Source organism: Sinocyclocheilus grahami, unplaced genomic scaffold (genome assembly GCF_001515645.1).
Source record: "Sinocyclocheilus grahami isolate Dianchi unplaced genomic scaffold, SAMN03320097.WGS_v1.1 scaffold109.1, whole genome shotgun sequence".
Classification (NCBI taxonomy): domain Eukaryota; kingdom Metazoa; phylum Chordata; class Actinopteri; order Cypriniformes; family Cyprinidae; genus Sinocyclocheilus; species Sinocyclocheilus grahami.
In genome coordinates, this window is record NW_015505288.1 from 415,581 (window position 1) to 440,277 (window position 24,697).

General features: G+C 36.3%; 1 protein-coding gene across 1 annotated transcript; it reads right to left on the minus strand.

Moving 5' to 3' along the window:
* Positions 1-1,191: 1,191 nt before the first annotated feature.
* On the minus strand, positions 1,192-24,697 carry LOC107588898 (UDP-glucose:glycoprotein glucosyltransferase 1-like). The gene is made up of 36 exons (XM_016277152.1): positions 24,637-24,697; positions 23,649-23,787; positions 23,487-23,566; positions 23,050-23,180; positions 22,841-22,953; positions 21,526-21,700; positions 21,319-21,415; positions 21,107-21,188; positions 20,895-20,995; positions 20,177-20,276; positions 19,233-19,293; positions 18,379-18,470; positions 17,585-17,735; positions 17,381-17,500; positions 17,172-17,257; positions 16,736-16,871; positions 16,336-16,467; positions 15,944-16,108; positions 15,325-15,445; positions 14,682-14,780; positions 12,172-12,266; positions 11,034-11,235; positions 10,882-10,972; positions 10,486-10,675; positions 9,623-9,781; positions 9,451-9,536; positions 9,269-9,353; positions 6,985-7,073; positions 6,796-6,900; positions 5,928-6,012; positions 5,067-5,249; positions 4,515-4,675; positions 4,097-4,211; positions 3,873-3,989; positions 3,595-3,760; positions 1,192-2,041 (listed from the first exon to the last, which is right to left on the minus strand). The coding sequence occupies exons 1-36, from the start codon at positions 24,695-24,697 to the stop codon at positions 2,016-2,018; spliced, it is 4,197 nt and encodes a 1,398-aa protein (XP_016132638.1). The 3' UTR covers positions 1,192-2,015.

Sequence of the window (24,697 nt, forward strand, 5' to 3'; positions counted from 1 at the left end):
ATGAACTTCATATGTGCTTAATAAAATTCTGCACAATTTACAATGACGCATGACAATATACAACACTAAATCTGCAATAATGTCTTGAGAAGGCACAGTTAGTGCCGGAAAAACTAAAACATTTCTCATATCTTCCTTTTATTCACATCATGTCCATGCAAAGGCTTAAGAAATGTTTGGTTTTCACTGTTTCATGATAAACTAGGGGACAGAGCATCTCCAAGAAAGGTAATCATCAATCTCTCACTACATTATGGTCATAGTTTTACTACTGGATTGTGCTGCCATCATTTGGTAGAATAATGCATTGCAACGAGTGGATTTTTTCTATTTCTAAAAGTAGTGGAAAGAAAACAATTTTTTAAACTACTACTACTACTACTACTAATAATAATAATATAAAATTGTAAAAAATTAAGACTTGCATTTGTTACATTCTTTTATTACAAAATATTGTCATCCCACAATAATCTTACAGCAATTCCAAAGGATCATTGTATTGACTAAATCAGTAATTTTTTCCCCATATTAAGTGTACTCAGTAAATAAACCACAAGACACTGTAATGTACCTCTCAAACAGAATGAAGCACAAGGCACTGTGCAAGCCCCGCTTTTCTTTTCACTTTAAAACCTGACATTATACAGACTCTGGGACCTATTGGCGATTTCCATGTAATATTCCAGGTAATAACCAGAGATGAAAAAGTCTGCACATATCTATATTACTTAAATGCAGACAAAGTCTCCCAGCCCACGGTTTATGATCAAATATATGAAATTAGTGGTCAACAGAGGGTACTTTCAAACCTACAAGAGCATTACCACAGAAATGGACATATGGCCAAAAATAAAATAAAAATTCTGGAAAAAGCAACCACATCAATGACTTACTGAAATCCAGTGATGCTAAAAAAAAATTAAATAAACAAAAACTAAATTTAAACAACAACCTGTAATTTCCTGCTAGCAGCTTTTCTGAAGGAAGTTATTTTTTCCCCCTCGTAATCTTCTAAAGACATCATTCTAATCCTGTAGGGCTAAAAGGACCATTGACTGAGTTTCATTAACTGACTAACATTATAAATCATTTTAATGCGGAATACCCATGAACCAACATTAGACTGTGACAACACTACTGGAGCTTTTCAATGCCCACAGAGATTTTTCAGTAAATTAAAATTTTCGTCTGCGGAACGGAAAAAAATAAATTCTTTAGCTGTGACTAAATCGACCGAATAGCTTGTTCCTGAGTTAAAAGGTCTTTTGATGCGTCACTTTGTAGAGCGATGCAATTTCAAAATTTTTGTATTAAACCGCGCATGGAAACACCACTTTCAGAATCACAAAAACAGACTAGTGCTGGCTTGTTTACCAAAAGATGAATCTGAATTTTGAAATGGAGCCTCTAACTGAACGGTGATGTGTCACAGGAAATGATCTGTGCTTTAAAGTCTAACTATTATAACATCACTTTGTTGCCGTGGCATTTCAACACCATGGGTGGTCTGCATCTCATGTTTCATGATTTAATAATCATTTTCATGAGAGTGAGTTACAGCTAAGAGGGACATTTATCAAATCTGCTTTAATATTAAAATTGCGCACATGTAGTTTAATTCAATGCAGTTCAATTAAGTTAAATGCAGTTCAATTAAGTTATTCCCTATGAAACTACCTCGACCAGTCGAGACTGCACTAGTTTTTTTTTTTTTACTCTAGAGGAACTGGTATTGTTTATAGCATATGAAAGGCCCATAGTGTTGTATGGGGTGAAGGGGAAATATCAGATGTGCCTGGATAGAGGAGACGTCCTCTGCTCGTGTCGTTTACCCAGAACCCCAACACGTCCACAAGTATTCAGATACAAACGAGGGAATTTTGCATTAATTCTGTTCAAGTCAAGTTCAGCACGAATGTCAACCCATTCCTGGAGGATAGGCTTGGTTTAAAAAGGTTGAAGAAAAGATGACTCTTTGAACAGAGTCCCCTGTTCTTCGGTCGCAGAGCATCAGCTCAAAGCTCTGAGTGAGTGTCACCACCTGACAGAGAGACAGGAAAGAGCGAGGAAGAGCAGAAAGAGACTCAAATTAAGCAAATAATTATAAAAAGCTATTCAGCACTTTGCACGATTAGGCTAAACTTTGGTGTCTATTACATTTCTAAAGAGATTTTATTTTAAAGTAGATAAGTTAGATATTATTAATTAATCATACAGGCATGTTCCAGCTCAGAGATTTCAACCTTGTCAACTGTATTCTTCGATTTGAAATCACACTCTATTGTTCCAAAGTCTGGTCAAAGTAATTAAGATAATTCATTCATTTTTGAAAGAAATTAAGGTAACACTTTACTTGAAGGGGTGTGCATAAGACTGACATGACACATGTCGTGAATATGAAGGAGGTTTTATGCATGTTTGTGACAACTGTCATTAAGTGTCATTCGCTCAGTTATGTCCTTTTTAATGCAAACATGACATTATTTGACCTAACCCTAACCTAACCCTACCCTTACCCCTAACCATAGCCCATAACAAAGACATCTCAAACAACGTAATCTTTGTTTTCAAAATTACATAACTGAGCGAATGACACTTAATGACAGTTGTCATAAACATGCATAAAAACCCTTCATATTCATGACATGTGTCATGTCATGATTATGTAGCTGTCATGTCATGATTATGAAGGTGTCATGTCAGTCTTATGCACACCCCTTCAAGTAAAGTGTAACCGAAATGAATACTTTCATTCAGCAAGGATGCATTAAATTGATCAAAGTGACAGTAAAGACAATTATATTGTTACTAATTACATCTATTTCAAATAAATGATGCTCTTTGGAACTTTCTATTTATTAAATAGTTCTGGGGGAAAAAATGCATCATGGTTTCCACAAAAATATTAAGCTGCACCTCTATTTTCAACATTGATAATAATAAGAAATGCTTCTTGAGCACCAAATTGGTATATTAAAATGATTTCTGAATGATCATGTGACACTGATTACTAGAGTATTGGCAGCTGTAAATTCAGCTTTGCATCACAGGAACAAATGACATTAAAATGTATTAAAATAGAAATCAGGTATTTAAAATTTTAATTTCATAATATTACTCGTTTTACGAGTTTACACCTTTTTTTGTATAAAATAATGCAACGTTGGTGTACATAAGAGACTTCTTCAACAAAAAATAAAACCTAAAGACACAAAACTTTTAAACAGTAGTGTCCAAAACGTAGGAAGTAAAACCAAGGAAGTAAAAAAATAAATAAAATAAAAACCTAAAATAACTAAAAACCAATTTGTTTGTTTTTAATGATTACATTTTATACAATTTATTACATTTTGTTACTCATTTTAGGTTGTATTGTAAAAACGCAACAAAAATCATACATGTCAGGGTTTTAAGTTATATGTAGACATTGTGCTGTAGAATTATTTTCCCCTCGTGAAATGAATGGACAACATAAATTAAAAGTCCTACTTTGTACCATAATTGTGGAAAGTGTCATTCAACAGGTTAAAACATCACAGTGAAATTCACTATCTTCCACAAGACACAAAAAGGAAAAGGACAGTTTGGTCTCACCTGGGTGTTTTCTGTCTGTTTGCTGATAGCTGTCTGTGGTGCCTCTCTCTTTCTCCTCCAGGAAGTTGTTGTAGATTCCCTTTATCTCCTGGTCATAGTTGCTCCACTCGGCTACTATACGCACAGCAGCCTGCAGCTTGGGCTCTTTTGTCTGTGGGTTATTGCACTAAGACAGACAAATACAAAGTGTAATTTACTGACAAAAAACAAACACGAAAATCAAAACAATCCTGAAAAATTTTATGACAGAAACTGTTGTATGAGAGCAATGGACTTACCAGATCTATAGTCTTGGCTTTCTGTTTAGATGCATCATCACACCAGGTCTCACACCAAAGCCACTCCTGAGGAAGTGACTTTATAGGCACCTGGTGGATCATGTTGTTGGGCAGATCCTGAGAGGGGAAAAAACATCAATGAAGAACCCAAATGACACGCCCAGTGTTGCACTACACACTGATGAAGCCTTTTCTATGTAAAGCTTTTTGTGTGAACATCCCACCTGGTCCAGGTTGGACAGGCTGTTGGGATCCTGACTCAGACCCTGGTACTGCCCTCTCAGTCTGTCTCCAGCTGCGATCTTCCTGAACTTCTTCAGATCGACCACATATAGAGCACTGATGAGCACACAAAATCAAATCAAATCACATTATCTATATAGAGCTATATACAGATTGTTTCAAAGCAGCTTCACAGTAATAAACAGAAAAAAATAAATAAAATTCAGTTATGAAACAAATTCAATTTTAGCTGTAAAATAGCTCTACAGTAGACAAATCATTTGATGCACTGGGAAAGGCTATCTTATTACTGCTGCATTTTAAACAACAAAAAAAAATGGGTTGTTTGGTATGTATCATCATCATTTAAAATGAGGTAGATAAAAACGCCAGACAACAATTTCAGCAAACCATTCTTACCTGATGTGGTATTTACGTCCTGCCAAATGACTGGCCCAGTAGCCAGACTTCCAGAAACGGTATCCATCCATCTCTCTTCTGCTCTCACAGAAAGGCGTGTAACCGTACGGCGCTCCCTCCAGATCAAAGTCCCGCAGCTCCTTCAGGTCTGTGCGAACTATCTATAGGTAAAAGCACAACAACATTTATCAATCCCAGACTGTGTGTCTTTGTATTCACAGACAAAATAATCAGGATATGATATGCTCAGAAGAAACCCTGAATTTTTTATTTATTGTAGTTATTGTTTAGATTTAAACTCCAGCTGTATTTTTCTTTACCCAGAGGTGGCAGCAGTGTATCATCAGATGTGTAATGTGCATGATGTTCTCTCCAGTTTGCATAACAATTACCCCAGATTACAACAACTGCTATGCAATTCCAGTGACTACAAATGAGTGATCTGTCTGTACATAAACTTTCGAAAATAAATCTCATAAGAGCAAACTTGTGCTTAATGCTCACCAGAGACAGGATTTCATGCCACACAACTGCACTGCTATGTTTTTGTACCTGATCCGCATCTACAAAGAGGATCTTGTCCACAGCCAGGGGGAACAGCACATCGAGGAACAGGATCTTATATCCCCAGATGATCCTTTGCTTTTCTGTCTGCTGGTGAAGCCAGCGTGGCCATTTATACTGTACCAACTCATACTGGAAACCATACTTCTCTGCCATATACGGAATAAACTCCTACAAAAAGACAAAAATATGTAATATATATACACACAAACTACCGTCATTTTAAGAAATGTAAATTTATTTAGCAAGGATGCAGTAAAGTGACAGTATAATGTTACAAAATATTTCTATTTCAAATAAATGCTGTTCTTTCAGACTTTTCATTCATCAAAGAATCCCGAAAACCATGCATCAAAGTTTCCACAAAAATATAAAGCAGCACAACTGTTTGCAACATTAATACAATTAAGAAATGTTTCTTTAGCAGCAAATCATATTAGCATATTAGAATGATTTCTGAAGGATCGTGTGACACTGGCGACTGGAGTAATGGCTACTGAAAATTCAGTATTTAAAATCATTCAAATATAAAACATATTTATTTTATTTAAAATAAAATAAAAATTAATTCCAAGAAAAAAATATTTTATTTAGAAAGTAATATATTTTGTAATTAGCTTGCATTTATTTGTCAAATACAGTATAAACAGTAATATTGTGAAATAGTCTTCAAAAAAAGTTAAGTAATATATTTTAAAATGTAATATAATTATTTAATGGCAAAGCTGAATTTTTGAATATAAATATATATTAAATATAAATAATATATATTACATCATAAAATATATATGACATAATGTGCCATCATGTTAAATCTTGTGCCATCATGTTAAATCTCGAATCCAGTACCTTAAAAGTTGGAGACAGGTAGTTTTTGAGGAACCAGAACTTGACGGGTGTCTTGGTGTGTTTGATCACAGACAGCATCATTATCCTGCAGAGACAGAGAGAGGCCAAAGCTCAACACAGAGTGCCTGCAGTGACAGGCCGCAGAAGAATTATGCGAGTGACCTTCTAAACTGAGCTGCATTACACAACCAATAACATTGCTGCTAATGAGACATAGCAAGTCACAAAGATCAGCATTTGAAAACAGGCCTAAACAGAACTTTATAAAGAGGAAAATGTCACAAAAAGTCAAGATGTGACCCAAGCCACGCGGTCACATAAAAGTTATTGCAATTTCTTAATATGTGAAATTAGAAGACGCATGCGTGTCATTTTTTAATATCACATAAGGATATACACAAGAGGACTTGTCTGTATTACATGTCAAAACTGTAGCAATTTCTGCTGCACAAGAATAATATTAAAGTCATATATTTGTCATAGCAGAGATGTCACGATTTATTTAAGAACATGAACAGGGCTCTGTGCTAACATGTTTTGTCTATGCAAACAACGACAGTCCAGGCCAGTAGTTTAGGAATATTAAAACAATAATCAAGCTTTAATAACTATGACATTAATAACTATTTGAATATATTTTCATGAATGATCTGTTAAGCCGTTATATGTTTATGTAAATGATCAAAATTGTTTTACTGGATATTGTACTGGATGAAAGCAGGGAGATTTTATTCTATGTCATTATATAAGCAACATCAAGTGTATTCAAGTTACTTGCATAGGTGTGACCAAATATTTTCTTCACATTTAGAGTAATTTTCACTTGCAATGCTGGCTCTGTAAAATCCAACGCAAAGCAGCTGTTTACCTGAGGAACCTCTCGTACAGGTGGCCAGATGCCACAGAAAAAATGTTAATGACATCTTCTTTCTCCTGTTTGGGTTCTTCTGGCTTTGAACCACCAGTAAATCCTCTGAAAGAGATAGAGAACGAACCATTAATAGACAAATACTGTAAGTGAGCGCAACAGTAGAACTCAACAGGCAACACTTTGTACCTGGTTAGAGATGTCCAGAATCCAGAGTCGTTCTCATGGGTACCATCACTTAGAAGCTCCTCATTCATCATATCAGGCTTTTTCTGCACCTGCAAACATGAGTTAGGGCAACAGAATCTATGCATGAAATCCCTCAGCACTAATGTCGAGCACATGTGATTGCAACATTCTGGGAGTCACGTGCGGTTTAAGACAGTTAAACATATAAGGTTATTCTGATCAAGGACTTGACAAGATCTGGTTCTGTGAGACATGGGTGACAGGCAGGGTAGAAAATTCATTAGTAAATAAACTGGAGTTATTAGCTAGTTTGGAATTGCAAAATAAAGCATGGTTTGAATGCAATGCAATAACATAAGCATGTAATGTAGAATCGGCTTCCTTGCTAGCACGAATTAATCAAAGATATGCAAATGACCTACTTAAAAGGTTGGTGTCCCATCTACACTACTGTTCAAAAGTCTGGAGTCAGTAAGACTTTATTTTTTTATTTTTTAAAGAAATCGATACTTTTATTCAAAAGCATTTCTATTTCAAATAAAGGCTTTTCTTTTGAACTTTCAATTCATCAAAGAATCATGAAAAAAATGTATCATGGTTTACACAAAAATCTTAAGTGGCACAACTAGTTTCACCATTAATAATAATAATAAGAAGAAATGTTTTTAAGCACCAAATCAGCATATTAGAATGATTTCTGAAGGATCATGAAACACTGAATACTAGTAATGGCTACTGATCAGCTTTGCCATTACATTAATAAATTCGATTTTTTTTAATATATACAAATAGAAAATAGTTGTCTTAAATTGTAATATTTCACAATATTACTGTTTTGATTAAATAAATGCAGTCTTGGTGAGCATAAGAAAAATTAGTTACATTATTTTACGATGCCTGTGTTACAATGTAACTGTACACTTAAGTACTGAGAAATATTAATTAACAACATGTACTTATTATTGAATTACGGTTCGGATTAACCTTAGGGTTAGGATTGATTTAGGTTTGGTTTCCTGTAACTATGTATCATTTACTGTTATTACATGTAACGTGTAACAAGGTTAAACAAGTACATGTTTAACATGTGAAAAAAGTTACAACAAATCTTACCAACCCCAAATTTTTGAATGGAAGTGTACATCTTTTAATAACTTCTATCTCAGATGTTTAACTAGGAAGCTAAAAGTGTTTTCTGTATTGTTGCAACTCCAAAACTCCATGTAGCGACATTCCAAATTACTCCCTAATAAAATAATTTGTTATAGGGATAAACAAATTCAAATCAAATGCAAAATACAGTTTCACAACCAGTAAGTTTATTTATTAATTAATTTATTTCTGAATGTACCAGCCACTGGCAGGTGAAATTAATTGTGATGTGAAGTGAACACAACTGCCATCTTTTGATGAGGAATTTAGGGTTAGGATTGATTTAGGTTTGGTTTCCTGTAACTATGTATCATTTACTGTTATTACTATAGTAAGTACATGTAACGTGTAACAAGGTTAAACAAGTACATGTTTAACATGTGAAAAAAGTTACAACAAATCTTACCAACCCCAAATTTTTGAATGGAAGTGTACATCTTTTAATAACTTCTATCTCAGATGTTTAACTAGGAAGCTAAAAGTGTTTTCTGTATTGTTGCAACTCCAAAACTCCATGTAGCGACATTCCAAATTACTCCCTAATAAAATAATTTGTTATAGGGATAAACAAATTCAAATCAAATGCAAAATACAGTTTCACAACCAGTAAGTTTATTTATTAATTAATTTATTTCTGAATGTACCAGCCACTGGCAGGTGAAATTAATTGTGATGTGAAGTGAACACAACTGCCATCTTTTGATGAGGAAACAATAATCCAAACCCTGAGACAAGCACTGCTGCATAAACAAGCACATTCCCTCTAGCCCATGCTGTATACATAAAGCCACAACGTGTCAAAAATTCAGATATATATAAACACACTCATCCCAGTCGACATTCTTAATCCACCCTCAGCCCCACAGTAAGCAGCAGACCTCACATTGGACACACGCCCACACAACGGCTGACATGTTGACAGCTTGTCAGATATTAAGAGTATATACTGGAAAAGTAAAGACACTCTCTCACTCTCCATCTCTCCAGTTGAGCAGAAATGGAAGGAATATCTTGCTTGCTCTTGTCTACAGCCACCTGAGCACATTTATCTCTGCTAATACCCTCAAACTACAGAGACAAAGACCTCGCATGTGCCCTCACCCCAACACCTGATCAGACACCCATTACTTACTTTCACTTTAATGATCTTGCTCTTGAAGGTGTTAAGGACGACGATTAAATCATCAGCTTCGGCTGGAGAGTCTGTGCCATCGTGACTGTGACAGGGGAATTAAAACAGTGAACCGACCAACCAAGTGAAGAGACAGAAGGACATTAAGAGAGACAGACGTCTGACACGCCATAATAGGGTACCTGTAGATTTTGTAGATATCATCCGACCTGCCTTTCCGCAGTCTGAGAATCCAAGCTCCTGGGTTTGCTTTCAGCTGGAAATAACCCTATTAAAGACCGGTCTCAGTAAGCAACAGTGACCTCTAAGAAAACCAGCAATTATTTCCCAGATGAATCTGTGATGTCCACTCACCAGGTTGGCCATGACGATGGTGTCGACTATGACAGGGTTGGAGGCAGTGCCCAGAGTGAACTGCAGCCCACGGGGTGGCTGACCTGTTGTTACGTCAAAACAATGACCCTCCAGTAATAAATATTCTAACTCGTACTCAGCGGCCACGACACTGTCAATCTGCAAATAAGAGGATATGACTTGATTACTAATGATCACAATAATGAATATGCTTAATAAAACGTGTAATATAACACAATTAAAATGCATTTAGTAAAAAAATAATAATAAATAATAATAATAACAACAATCAGGGTTTCTGCAGACTTGAACAAGTTAAATTTAAGACTTTTTAAGACCTTTTTAATACCACCTTATATGAAATTTAAGACGAAAACCTGTAACACAAAAACACATTTTATTACATACATATGTAATATTTAGTGTGTATAAATTAAAAAGAAAACAAAATATCAATGCTGTAATAAATGGTATTTATTGCTATGATATACAGTGAACTTTTCATGTCAGCAGACAATATTCCATACAAAATATCCCCACAAAATAACTGCATCACTGAGATTTTTGGTGGAGTAAACAATTTATTCTGAAGCAATTATCAATAAATTAATCTTATGTATCAAATAAATATATATATAAAAACTGCATATGCAAAAATTAATAATAATAATGTTTTTTTTTTTTTTTGTAAATAAACTATAAACAGTTTGAATAAAAAAGTATAACGTACTATTATTATTTTATATGTCAGGCTTGACATGGTTAATGAATAATTCTGAAAACCTAAGAAAAAAAAAACAACCAACTCTTTACCTTATTTGACCTAGATTTCATGAGTAAGTGAGAGTGATGAGAATTCCTACCTCTTCAAGGTAGATGTTATCCAGATCGTAGCGTGTGTGGACAGACTCGACCATCCAGCTCTCAGGGGTGTTTAGGTTGAGGGTAAACAACAGCGACTGTGGCATATCCAAGAACTTAGCCAACGGACCAGGAGCAAAGCTGCTATCCGCCATAAACGAAATCTCCGGCTCCAAGACATATCGATAAAAACTAAGGAGAAAAAAAAAATATTGCACAAAAATATCATAAGATATTTAAAAATATCAGCTAGCCTAAAACAATAATGTAGCACTTCAGAGTAAATTATATCTTGTCATGCCCCATGCTTTTGTAGCATGTAAAAAGTTCAAAGTATGCAGTGAAATGTGAAGGTGACTCTATAATGGAGCATGTGCTGACAGTGTCTCTCCTCTAACCTTTTCAGTGGGAGGTCAGAGAGCTTGGACTGGCAGTTCATGAACACTCGCAGGTTGACGTTGACCAGCTGCTTCAACACCTGAGTGGGCACACAGAGAAACAGGAAGTGACATGAGTCAAGGTACAGACAACGAAATGAACCTGCTCTCACCGACAGCTGGTCTCAGACACAGAGCTCTGTAAAGAGCCTGTGCAGTCTCTTCTTTAGCCATTTTGGTGATGAAGTTTTTGGCGTTGTTGGCGGTTTGGGTTTGCATGGCTGCCCATATGGCTCGAGCAATTAGGCTCTTCTCATTAGACGGGTTCTCACTGGGATTATTGATCACTCCTAATCGTACATTATTACTGGTTTTCTAAAGTAAAAAAAAAGACATCAAATTATGATTAGTTTAGACTTGTTTTTCCACTCTATCACACACATTTAAAGATTAAAGCAGTTATAAAAATATAAATAAGAGTTGTTATAGACAACCTTACAAATAGAATACTAGGTCTAGTGTTTGAAATATACATTGTTGTTATTAAGTAAAATGAATATTTTACAATATTTTTAGTTTTCATTTAAATAAAGGCAAAATAAAACAACATAAATATTAGATGAAACATTTAAAGAAAAAAAGTATAATAAATGTAAATTATATTATAATATAATATAATTTACTATAGAAGTAAATTATAAATGTTGTCTTTGCAACTATCTGAAATAGTAACAAAACAAAGCTTAAAATAAATATTTGAAATAACCTAATAAAAGTGACAGAAGCACACAACAGAATGACTAACACTAAAATTAAAGTGAATTAATAAATACTATAATAGTATACAAATAATACTAAAATAAGAATGCCAGTGCTTGAGTCTATGAATGCATGTCCAAAAATAATATTTGCCAAATGCCAAGACAAAGAAAAAAAATAATCCAAACAATGTGCATATAAAATCAAATAAAATATAATCAGTAAGGATCAAAGCTATATGTGTGCTTGTTTACATTTTTATGTAAATATATATTAAAATATATTTCAGCTTTATGATAATTACATTAATTTGTATACATACTAATATACAAATACTGCAGTGAAATTTAATGCCACATTGTGTGAATACATATTTAGATTAGATTCACAAATAACGGAAGTACTAGTAACAATATAACGAAATTGCCAGTAAATGTCTTCAATTCATCAGACACAGACAGCTGTAGCAAAAAGTAAATTTTGTACACTGCGTTTGAGATTTTATCTTTAACTGCTAACATTGATGGAACTGGCTCAGTGACATTGTCCTACCATGTGACGTATAGCATCGTACAGCAGCTGTCGTCCTGAGGGCTGGTCAAAGTCGCCCACTACCCAGAAAGTCACTGGACGGATGATGCCATCATCTGCAAGTCAGAGAAGGACAGACACATGAACTAAAGGAAGTTACACACAGATGAGACATGCTGTTTCCTCATGCAATCTAAAAAGGTGAGTGAACATGATGTGAGGAACTGAAAGCATTCTGGCTTGTCTTGGGTTTTAACCGTTAAAAAGGCAAGATGTATCTGAAGTGCCCAAGCGGCACACAAAGACAGACAGGCAATTTCAACCTAGATATAAACCTGTAAACGTCTGTAAAAGAAAGATATTACAGGGGGCCACAGGATAGAAAGAGATTCTCTTTCATCCATCAAACACTGACAGTTCTGACAGATGACAAATGCACTGCTGTGCTTAAATCAATAGCAAGCTTCAGAAAACTTCTTCACTTGGTTAAAGGAAAACAACAACAACAACCATAAGAAACTAATCTTAAAACTTGCAGAAACACTTAAAAAGGAATATTCTGGGACATTTACAACTTTAGATATCAATATCATCAGTGGCATACTGTCAATGACCACAGAAAATAATTAAAGAGTTGTCGCTCAGTATATTTTAAACAACAAAACCTTATTCAGAGGAATGCACTTGGTTTCTAATGGAAGTCTAGCAGTCCAAAGCATTTAAGAATACGAGGCTTGTATTTTTGTTCAAGCGGTAACCTTACATGTAGCTGTAAATTTGTCTGAATTGTCCTTTAGAGGTTGGACTACTTTTCTAGATGGACAGATTTCTGATTCTGTATTACTGATGTGATTTCACTTCTATATATTATGTCACATCCCTTTCATACTTTCATCGTGGCATCCTTGTATACATACCAGTGCATCTGAACCATTTTCATGTTTGTACTTTCAAAACAGTGTGATAGTAAAATAGACATTTTAAATATTTATAGATATTTACTCAAAGTAGCTGCACACTGACCTGCTAGGCTTTGCTATTATAAGTGTATTCCCGTAAATGCATTCCCATTTGTGCACACAAACTGAGAGACAGAGTCTAAATTATTTCCTGTGGTAACCGACAGCATGCCACAGATGTGGTACACAGACATTACGTTTTAAATAACCCGGAATATTCCTTCAAGCAACAGATAGTGTTGTGTTAATGATGGCAATGTAGGCGTTTTCTAACTATATTTGCAGTCGGGCACTGTATGTTTAGATGAGATCTATGGGAAGTGGGTTGTCAGTGAAGTGAGTATAACAGCTCAATGCAATTACCAGAAGCATCCCTTGTTGACATCCCTGAAAACAGCGTTCAAGAAAAACACAAATAAAGGCAGAATTTAATGGTACACCGTGTCTAAAGCCAGGTGTACACTGCAATTTTTTCTGTTCTCTGTGAGGGTTGCCTGTCAGATTATATAACGAGACTCCGAGAAATGTTGCTTAAAAGACAAAACAGACTGTACGACATTAAGTGTCTTTCATGTCAGACTGTGTGACAGATATGGCAGCCAAAACTTTGGTCATGATAGACAGTGTTGACTGGGTGATTTAAGTCACCAATCCATGTCAGTCATCTTCATTTGCATTTGACTGTTCATTCTCCAAAGCGAACTGAAGGATATTTTTACATTATAATACAAAGGCAAAACTAAATAGAGATACTAGTTACATACATAATAAACACAAGCTAGTATCAACTACTATTTCTTGGTGAGAATGTCACACTTATCAAACCAAGGGCCAGATTTACTAAGCACTTGCACTAATGCAAACCTTCACTACTGTCGGGATTTACAGTGAAAGACAGTGAAAAATTTGCAATGAAAAGGCATGAACTTTTTGCATATACATTTGTAGGATTTTCTCTTTCAGATGCAAGACTTATTGGAGGATAATATTTAGATCATGCAAAGTGATTTACTAAGATTTGCGATAGTCAATTTACAGGTATTTGCACCATTATTTAACACCCAAAAAATGCATGTCTTAACCCATTCTGCACCGGTAATGTTAGTACTGCACCTGATTAACATCTGCATTGCTTGTTTGCAACCCTATGCTAATTTGCACTGCTCTTGGTAGACTGCATTGTCATTATGGAAATGATCTGGCTGCATCTGTGTTCTTGACAATTTGGTCATTGTCAGCAGATCACCCAGAGAACTTTCCACTCCAATCGCCGCTTTTATGGGATTATGGGCTCACGCTAATTTGTCATGTTTCATAAATCTGGTGGTAAAACTGCCGATTTTTCTCTTATGACAAATATCTTTGACAACTTCTGAAATTTGGTCTGTTTTGCCATAACCGCAATGTGCACCTGGTAAATAATGTAAAATGGACAGAACAACCAGAAATGACATATTTCATAAAGGTCCCATAGAGTAACCCTCCATGGTTCATATTTATATAGGCAAGAGATCAGCAGAAGGTTGGAATAACTGAGTTTCTCATGGAGATCAATAGCAGCAATCACCTCACCTTTCTTTGTCATGTAATTCATGCTGTTGGCCACCGCTGCGTTCTTGTCTTTGGTGTCCAGAAAGAGGAAACGTGCATATTCATCAATAAAATGATTGTCTAGAAAAGAAAAGACTTGTTTTTTTTGGAGGTCAGGTGATGGCAAACACTTGGGAAGAAAATGAAAATAAGGTCGTGCTTTGTTCTCTGTTAGAGGTACATTCACATTCATAATTGAATCCAACCAAAGTTATTTGAAATGCTGTTATTTCAGAACATCAAGTGCTATTCGAGTTCAGACTGAAATGAGTCTTTTTCTCAGCTTCCTGAAAGACTGCAAATATGCTATTCAAAAGCTATTAAAATTCAGTTTCATATTCCTTGCAAAAACAAAGCAGTTTATGAATATCATTGCCGCAGTCTCATTTGCACGTTTTTGTAAATAAATGGGCTATCAAGAACAAACAAGACATTTAGCACAGAATTCACAATGAGGCAGATATTCATTCCCGAGAGCCTGTGAGAGCCTACGTGTTGTATATATTTCAAACTAGCTCGTTTACAAGAAGAAAAGCTATTTATGATTCAACAGAAAAGAACCGGAGAGCAGCAAAACACTGAAGAAATACAATTTTGCTATGAGCCCAATCAGACAAAAACTTACTGGTGGCAGCAAGGTCCAGATAATTCCTGCTGGTGCTCAGGATTCTGGAATTGATTCGTGGGACCACGTTGGGCTGATTCATGATAAAATCCACCACATCATGGTCACTGTTCAGTTCACCCTGAAAAGATCATGGGAAGCATTTTGAAAGATGACACTGACAATAAATAACCCTAAACTGTACTTCAGACAAATGCAAAAATGTGTGTGTGTGTGTGTTTTTTCAATTATTATTTTTTTTATATACACACCTGCAGTATCCCTGCGATATGGATTAATGTAATGTATGTTACTTTAGTTTTATGTATTTATGCATTTTATTTATTGCAGAATCTTAACTGGCAATAAATACTTAAATAATATATATATGTATAATAAAAAAGTTAATCATGCAAGCCTACAGAGTGCACAGCACCTTAACTACTCTGTAAACGAGTTCTGAAACTTTACAAAACTAGATTGTTTCCATTATAACTGTTCTGGAAAACAGAGAGATATAGCCAACTGATGATGGGTTTTAGCTTTTTTGGGGGGGAAGAGTGCAATTATATAATGTGTAACTTTTTAACCCAAAAAAAGACACCATAGAGTCTATGGGTGACAGACATGCAATTCTCACCAGGTAGACGGTGCGCTGAAAAAAACTTGTGGTCTCCAGAATCTTGTGCATGACGACTGTCTCAAGTTCATCTGGGTCTAACTGCTCACGTTGTAAAGGCATTCCATTATACAACACCACGGGCAGTGGGCCAACACCAGTCTGCTCATAATATGCCTTTCCCTCCTGTGGAGACATAAAAGATATGACCTCAATAAGGGTTATGGTTACTGGGAGACACAAAGAGCTATTAGTACAGGAACCACCTCTGGCTGACAATTGCAACCTTAATCTCTACAGTTGACCCAATCATTACCACATCCACTATATTCTGTCTCATGCAAGAATATGACATCTGAAATGGGGTACTGCTTAAATATTCAAAGCACACACATTAAAAACAAATCCCTCACTTTTCTGTTGTTGTCGTAGGCAGAGTCAGGCCCCAGGATGCTGCTGATCTCTACATAAGGATATCTCTTCTCCAACACGCCCACCACATGCTCCACCTTCAGTTTGCCTCCACTGGGAACTCTGTTCAACATCTGAAAAACACAAGATGATCACAACACATCCTTGGACAGACATTCATCTGCCCTCTTCATTAAAATCTAAATTTATTTTATTTCAAAGTCTGTTTGGCAAACCTATATGCCAGTGTGGCAGTAAATAATATACAAAAGAAGTACAGAAATAACAAGAGAGTAAATTTTTAATCATATAAAAATATAGCCTATATAATTGTACATAAACTCATATCTGTCCACAACTAATTTGGTGTTGTATGAAGCACTGATGACGTTGTTGACTTACAGATATGACGGCATCGAAGGCCATCTGGCTGTCAATGTCATCAGCAATATAGTTGAAAGCTCGAAGTAGAGCCACACCAGCATCCTGCATCCCATCCACCTCATCAGAATCATTCACCACAAACACCACTCCAATCCTGCAGACAGACAGAAACACAGAAATCACCAGAGAGAGACACAATAACTCCATTGACAGGTTACAGAGTTGACCAACCACTTCAAGTCTATAATTACAGAATATATATACAAAAAATATTTATGGGTCTTAATGCCTTTATTATATATTGAGAGATACTGAAAAAGTTAAATGAAGGGGTGAGAATGGCACAAGAAAATGACCAGATTTGAACCTGCTTTCCTGCGGGAGCACTATGGCTCAAATGCATTGTTAAACAATCACCTTCTTGTAATAATGTTCGGTCTATTTTCAGACTGACCTGAGTGGGATGTTGTTGCTGTAAAACATCTCAGCCACACTGATCAGCACTGCCGTGTTCTCAAGAGTCGGATCCAGAATCATCACCTGTCAGAACATCATACATATTCTGAAATGATTTGCAGAATTTAGATCTGTGTGGGGTTTACACTGTGAATTGTTAATGTCTGACGGAAACTGTCATATTTATAAAGCACCTGCAATACTTACCAGATTATGAAAGTTTTTCCGGATCTGTCGAATGACTCCAGGAAAGGTGGGCCGCAGCAGCTCCTGCACATTAGAGGGCCAGGATGCATATCTGCCATCTGTCTCCAGGTTGTTAATCCACTGGAGAAAGAGAAAAAAGGGTTTATTCTCTATTGTCTCTCCCAGAAAACAGCTATACAAAAAAAACAACAACATGTGGCTAACGTTAACAGCAGGGCTGCGGATGTCCACTGCGTAGTCAGAGTCTGAGGGCTGGATGTTGAGTTTGAGGATGTCGTGGATGTAGGGTGTGTCTACGAGCAGACTACGCAGGCCCTCCATGACCCTTGCCTCATTCCTCAACACGTCAAAAACACTGCAAAAAACACACAGTATACAGGGTTGCAGCATGACAATAACAAATACATCACACTTTATGATACACATAACTTATATTATTGCAAGGCATATAACACATCAGTCAAAGGTTTAGGGTCCGGAAGTATTTTTTTTTAAGCAATTAAAGCTTTTATTCAGAAAGGATGCATTAAATTGATCAAAAGTAACAGCAAAGGCATTTTCAAATTCAGTTCACTGTTTCAAATAAATGCTGTTCTTTTGAACCTTACTGAACAAAGAATCCTGAAAAAAAAAGTCAGCTTTGCCATCACAGGAATAACTTACATTTTAAAATACACTCCAATAGAAAACAATTATTTCAAATTGAATTAATAGTTCACAATATTACAGTTTTACTGTATTTTTGAGCAAATAAAAGCACCCTTGGTGAGCATAAGAGACTTCTTTCAAAAACATACAATCATGTGCCAAACATTTGAACAGTAGTGTATAATATAGGTAAATATTAAATACTGTATTATTATTTTAGTTACATTTTTATTATTAAATCATTACTTTTTAGACTTCTTCTAAGTATAAATAATTATTGATGATAATGTAATATTTATATTAAATATATAATATGTAATTTGAAAAAAATAACAAATCCAGCTGCTTACCTGAAAATATCCTGCACATCCAGGTCAATATGGAGTCCATTTATAAACAGAGCCGAGTCCCCTGGCTGGAGACCTAACGTCCCTTTAAAATACTAGAGGAGAAATAAGAACGGGAGACATTAGGTATGACATATTCACAATTAGCCTTAATATAACCTCCCAAGCCCTGTGGGTTGCTAATCCCTGGATGAAACACATGTTTCTGTCACTTCTTAGAGCAGAACAGAAGTTGAAAGAGATGCGCAATATGATCTATAATTCAAACAGACACTTCCGAGCCTTAGGCCATTTACACTCTATATATTCATGCTTTTATCCGTGGCACTCATGTTTGTTATTCGCTAAAGGCACATGCATTAGAGTGAGGGAGCTCATTAGAGAACCTTAAAGAGCCTCCATTCGTCAAGTTTCCCAGCATGCAATTACAGTGAGGAATGAGGAGCAGGTCCGTTACACGTCCTCATTACAAGAGGCAAGAAACAGCTTTAATCACAGAAAGGAAATGACCGAAACAATGAACGAAGCCACGTATAAACCGCATTCGCTGCAATTACTTAATTCATTACCTTTTCAGCGACAAAACAAAAGCGTTTACACAAGTTCCAATACAGAGGAACGTAAGGAAACTAACTAACGTTAATTTTTTTTCATTTTAGACTGGTTTTAATATAAGGAAAGAGAGGATCATTGTAAGACTTTGTCAAGATTTTTCTTGGTGAATTATGAGGCAAAAAAACAAAGACTTGATGGGCCCTTCTTTGAGTCCATTATCTGAGAATGAAAAAACCTGCTGATGCTACAGCTTTGAGAAAAGGACTCTGGGAACATGAAAAAAGGACAATGGTAGCCCTCACCTTTTGATTTTCCTCAATCTCTTTCCGGATCTCTGAATTAACCACCGTTTTTGTTATGGACCTGAGAGGGGATAGAGAAATGTGAGTGGTTATACTGAAAACGATTCATTAGTTCATCATGGTGCTTCATTATAATCGAATTTTGAATGCATAGACTACTGTAATCTGCGTAAAAATGTCTGTGCTGACTGTTTTAAACAAAGCTGTTTAACTAGATAGAGATGAGATTGCTTTCACTGACGTCATGCAAGTCTACATTCAGATATAGTCGATGAGTCAGAGCTGCAGTTAATTGCTCTGGGTGATACATGACTGTGTATTAGACTCCATGATGTCAAGGATCACTTTAGCAAAATTCCATTTTAGTGTGGGCGGCACATTTAAAAAACATTTGCCAAAAAAACCCAACTGTGGCTGCGCTGTCTGAGCCAAATAAAGCATATCACTTTCATCATAACTGCTGACGGCTTGTTTTTTCCCCTTAAAGTGTTAATTAAACCTTAGAAGGCAGTAAAAACATCCAGCTCGGAATAAGCTTTCTGATGACTTGAGCAGTCTGTTGCCAGGGTTTCTGAACTGAAAAGCACCTACTACTATAGAGCCAATGAGGAATTAATGAATAAACACAAAAAAAGTGGCTTTTGAAGGTGAAATAATAAATTGTACGCCACATATAAACACGTTATGTCACACCTGGTTAGGACACAGTGTTTCCAGCATCAATTTACAGCCTTTGCTGAAAGTGAAATGCTGTGCGAAGCGTTACAATCTCAGCCAATCAGAACATACTCAATGTTAAATATACAGCTGAGTGGAGTAAGATTTCGGGACCAATGATATTTCAAAATTAAAAAACAAAGAAAAACCTAGAGGATACAAGATTTTGGTTGCTTTATCATGTCTGGTTAGGACTCAGTGTTTGTGATGGACAGGTGGTTATTTACCTAGCTTTGGTGGGGAAGTTCTGGCTCAAATCCCTCATGACATTGAGAGCATCCACAGAGGGAGCTGCCAGGATACGGGCGGCAGTCTGAAAGCTGAGATCTTTAGGAGAAGGATAAAGAACACATGTTATTCCACCTTGCATTTCTGCTCCTGAAATACTCACGTTCTAATTTGAAATAGCCATGTATATGACATGCCAATTTCTCAGATTCTACATATAATGAATTTGATGTGCCAAAGCACTTTTCCAGTACCGCTGGGAATAGTACGTTCAACTGTGTGTGTGTTGGCTCAGAGGTTTTGCTAAATGTGACTAGTCTCTGATGAGTTTACCTTGATAGAGCAGTAATGAGCTCTGGGCTAGAGGGAGTTGTGTTTGACAACCGCACAAGGCCAGCAGAACCACAGCTAATTAACAATGTGAAAACGTACCATTTGCATACCGTCTGAATGATTATCGAGTTACCCGACTGCTCCTTTAGTCACAGGTAATAAAATAATTGAGCTTGAAAGGCCTTGAAGTAGTGGCATTAAAATAAGTGTACCAAATATGTGTTTAAGCAATGGTACAAAAGGCTCCACTACCTTAACCGTGGTAAAAACACTGTAGCACACATCTCTTGTGACATTCTGCATCAATATAAATACCTGCAGCCAACAAGCGTTTAATGTAAATTTGATATTTGTCGGAAGTTCCACCAGTTCAGAAACACTCACCTTGCATCTGCCAGACTTTAAGTGGGGCCATCTCATTGGTGCTCTCAATCAAATGCTTCCGGAGTTCCTTCAGCTGTTCCTTAAGTTCAGGATAATTGGTCCTGGCAAAAACAACATGTGCTATTAAGATACACTGTTATGTAATTTCAAACACAGGGATGCATTTTAGTCAATGGAGAGCAATCCTTTATGTTTATACAGTTTGAAATTACTTGAGTTTGCCAAACAGAAAGCCCTGGACTTCATCCACAGGATCGTTTTCACCTATTACAGTGGCATTCACATCAGCTCCAGCTGTGAAAAGTGGAGAAAAGATAAATGAGCTTGCTAATTAGACAATATCTGTATTTAAAGAATTTAATTGTATTTACAACTTTCTTTCAAATCCACAAGACAAAGACTTTTGACTTATTATATATTATACCTTGAACTTGCGTGTCATCTTTGGCTTTGTACTCTTGGTTTTTGATGGCCAGTTCCACTCCATATCCAGACAGGTGCACTTTACTCTTGCTGGGGTTCTGCATGGGTGGCAGAAAATATGGAAGACTTATTCATCTCAAGTTGAAAAGATCAGTTTTACTGTATTTAAACCCTTTATCATTCAAATACTAAGAGTTTTAATTCTCACAGACAGAAAGTGACGTAAAACGTAAGTGATCAGGCCCTTGTTGGCTTTGGCCAGCATCAGCTGATGGAATCTGGAGAATTCTTTGGTGCCCAGCTCAGCATAAAGAATCACAACGGGTGCATCGGGATTGGCTGAGGGGAATTTGTGATCACCTTTGAACAGGTATGGCTTGGGCCTGAAAATAAATAAATACAAAAATATTTAAAATGCAAACACACAAACACATATACATACATATATATACAGTGGGTACGGAAAGTATTCAGACCCCCTTAAATTTTTCACTCTTTGTTATATTGCAGCCATTTGCTAAAATCATTTAAGTTAATTTTTTTTCCTCATTAATGTACACACAGCACCCCATATTGACAGAAAAACACAGAATTGTTGACATTTATGCAGATTTATTTATATATATATTAACAAATCTATTATATTAAACAAAAGGTTTGGTTGTGTTTAGGTTAGTTGACACTGAACAACATCAATACTTTAATTTAAATGTATTTATATATGGGAAAGTGTAGGTTTTAAGTGTTTTAATGTACTTTTTACCCTCACTATTTAAATAGCCCAGACATGAGACAAAATAATTTATAACAGTAAAAATATTTTATGTAGCTTAAATATGTATATTTCGATGCTAGTCTAGACATGTAAAATTCTAAATTGCTAAATTTTACAGTGGTAAATTATTTTTATGCTTGTGTGTAAAAAGTGCCTTATTTACTTTCTGTTTGAGTCCTGATTAGCAACATTTTCAAGCATACCCAAGAGAGTGGGCTCATTTAAAAATTGATTTTGTGAGTAACTTTACCAGGCTTACTCACTGGTGACAGAACTGGTATTTTTACTTTTTTTTTTTTTTTTAAATATGGGACCATTGGGAATATGTAAATACATAAAAAAAATTGTGGGTAATCATTTAGTAATGTTAGATGGGGGGGGTCACAGCAGGTCTTGCTGTTACTCACCGTTCTAAGGCGTCATCCAGCATGACTTTAAGTCTTTCTGCATCACAAGATGTCTGTCCATGTACGTTAAAGAACGCTTCACAGCCAGGTGGAGGAGGCTCATTAGATGCAATCTACATAAACAAACAGTCCAACAAACTGAGTCAAACATGTTTTCTTGAGATTCACTTTGAGTTTACATTAAACAGCTGTGGAGAGGCCCTACTCACCTGCTGGAAGGAATGGACGGTGGATGAAAATATGGGACCATTGGGAATATATAAATACATAAAAAAAATTGTGGGTAATCATCTAGTAATGTTAGATGGGGGGGGGTCACAGCAGGTCTTGCTGTTACTCACCGTTCTAAGGCGTCATCCAGCATGACTTTAAGTCTTTCTGCATCACAAGATGTCTGTCCATGTACGTTAAAGAACGCTTCACAGCCAGGTGGAGGAGGCTCATTAGATGCAATCTACATAAACAAACAGTCCAACAAACTGAGTCAAACATGTTTTCTTGAGATTCACTTTGAGTTTACATTAAACAGCTGTGGAGAGGCCCTACTCACCTGCTGGAAGGAATGGACGGTGGATGAGTAGGCCCTCAGAGATAAGGCGAACTTCAGCAGGTTTAGCTGCACTGGGCTCAGCAGCACACTGGCTCTCTTCAGGATCAGATCGTAGTAAGCCTGATCCGTGTCTGAAATATGGACAACAGTTTGGTAATCTGATTGGCCAACAGCATGTCGAGAGCATCGACACAATTGCAAAAAACTATTTTCATTAACCGCAAGTAACTTGACATCAATTTTTTGCATAGCATACTGCAGCATATAAGTATACAATGTTTTAATATATGACATTTAGCACAACAGCACTGTTGCATCCTTTAAATACAAGATTTCAAAGGGTAACAGCGTCATAAAAAAAAATAGACAAACAGGATGACAAGCCTCGGCATGTCTAAAAAATGAAAGTAAAAGACAGGATTCATAACAAATATTACCATCATGATCATTTTCAATATTTTGAGTGGCTTCCACGAAGTCCCAGAACTTGTCTTGACTCTCTTCAGCAAGGAACTCACTGTAGAATATAAAGGCATATTTTAGTATTAGTAAACTAGCATAAAATAATTAAATAAGCTGTCGCCTGTGTTCAAGCTAACCTGGCCTCCAGCAGAAGTGGTGTAGAGGGCCATTTAGTGGTCAGTGTTGTTGTGACAGCTTTTGAGTCCCCATTGACAGAGTGGACAGAGCCCAGAGCCAGCAGTGCAGCACACAACATCCACATTTTCCCACAAAAGCCTGAGAAAATGAAACCGTTTAGTCTCTGTTTGAGGAGGGGACTCACTGGTAATGGTACTCTACTAATGCTCCAAAAGCTGAAGTGGTTAAACCGTAGATGTATTAAACATTTCAAAAAGAGAGTGAAACAAACGTTGAAACTGTCCTCTTTTAACTACATTTAACACATCAAATTGGAATATACTGACATAAAAGACTTGCAAAGAATAATCATAAAACGCGTAAACATATATCACAAAGGTAAACAGACAAAGCCTCCATATGTTTGTGCATTGTATTTCACTTCATTTGACAGCTTGAAGAGCGCCGCGCGACCTGACTCTCAGCCAATCAGAGCACTCATCGTGGACATTGAGATTAGCCTCATCCAATCAGCGTTCTCATCGAGCAGCAGTTCCGGGTTCTCGTTAACTTCCTGCATTAACAACTTCTTTGAAAGCATATTTTACGAGGATGAATGAAATCATTATGGCATCTAACTGGCACTCTGGCCCAATTTAAATGCACTAAGTAAATCCAAGTAGTATCATATGACTTATATAATCATAATGCGAAGGATTGCAATTCGATTGTAACAGGTTATGTGAATGAGATGCGACTGAATTCAAGTCTTAGAACACAATAACCAGAAAATAATCTAAAAAGAAGAAGAATTCAGCGTTTAAATGAGCTCACTTATCTATGTAGCGCAATGGCAGTCCTTATAACTGTGCAAGGATGACTAATCACATACATTTGCTTCGACCCAGTTGCAAAATGCATTGAGTGGCGTGGCCTATTCATGCACACTATCACTGCAATAAAAGCAATGCGACAGAATTATGCTGAGAATAATGTGAGCAATCATACCAGCACCGGCTTTTGAATCCGCTTCGTGAGTTGCCATGTTTGGACGGTATGAGGGGTCCAT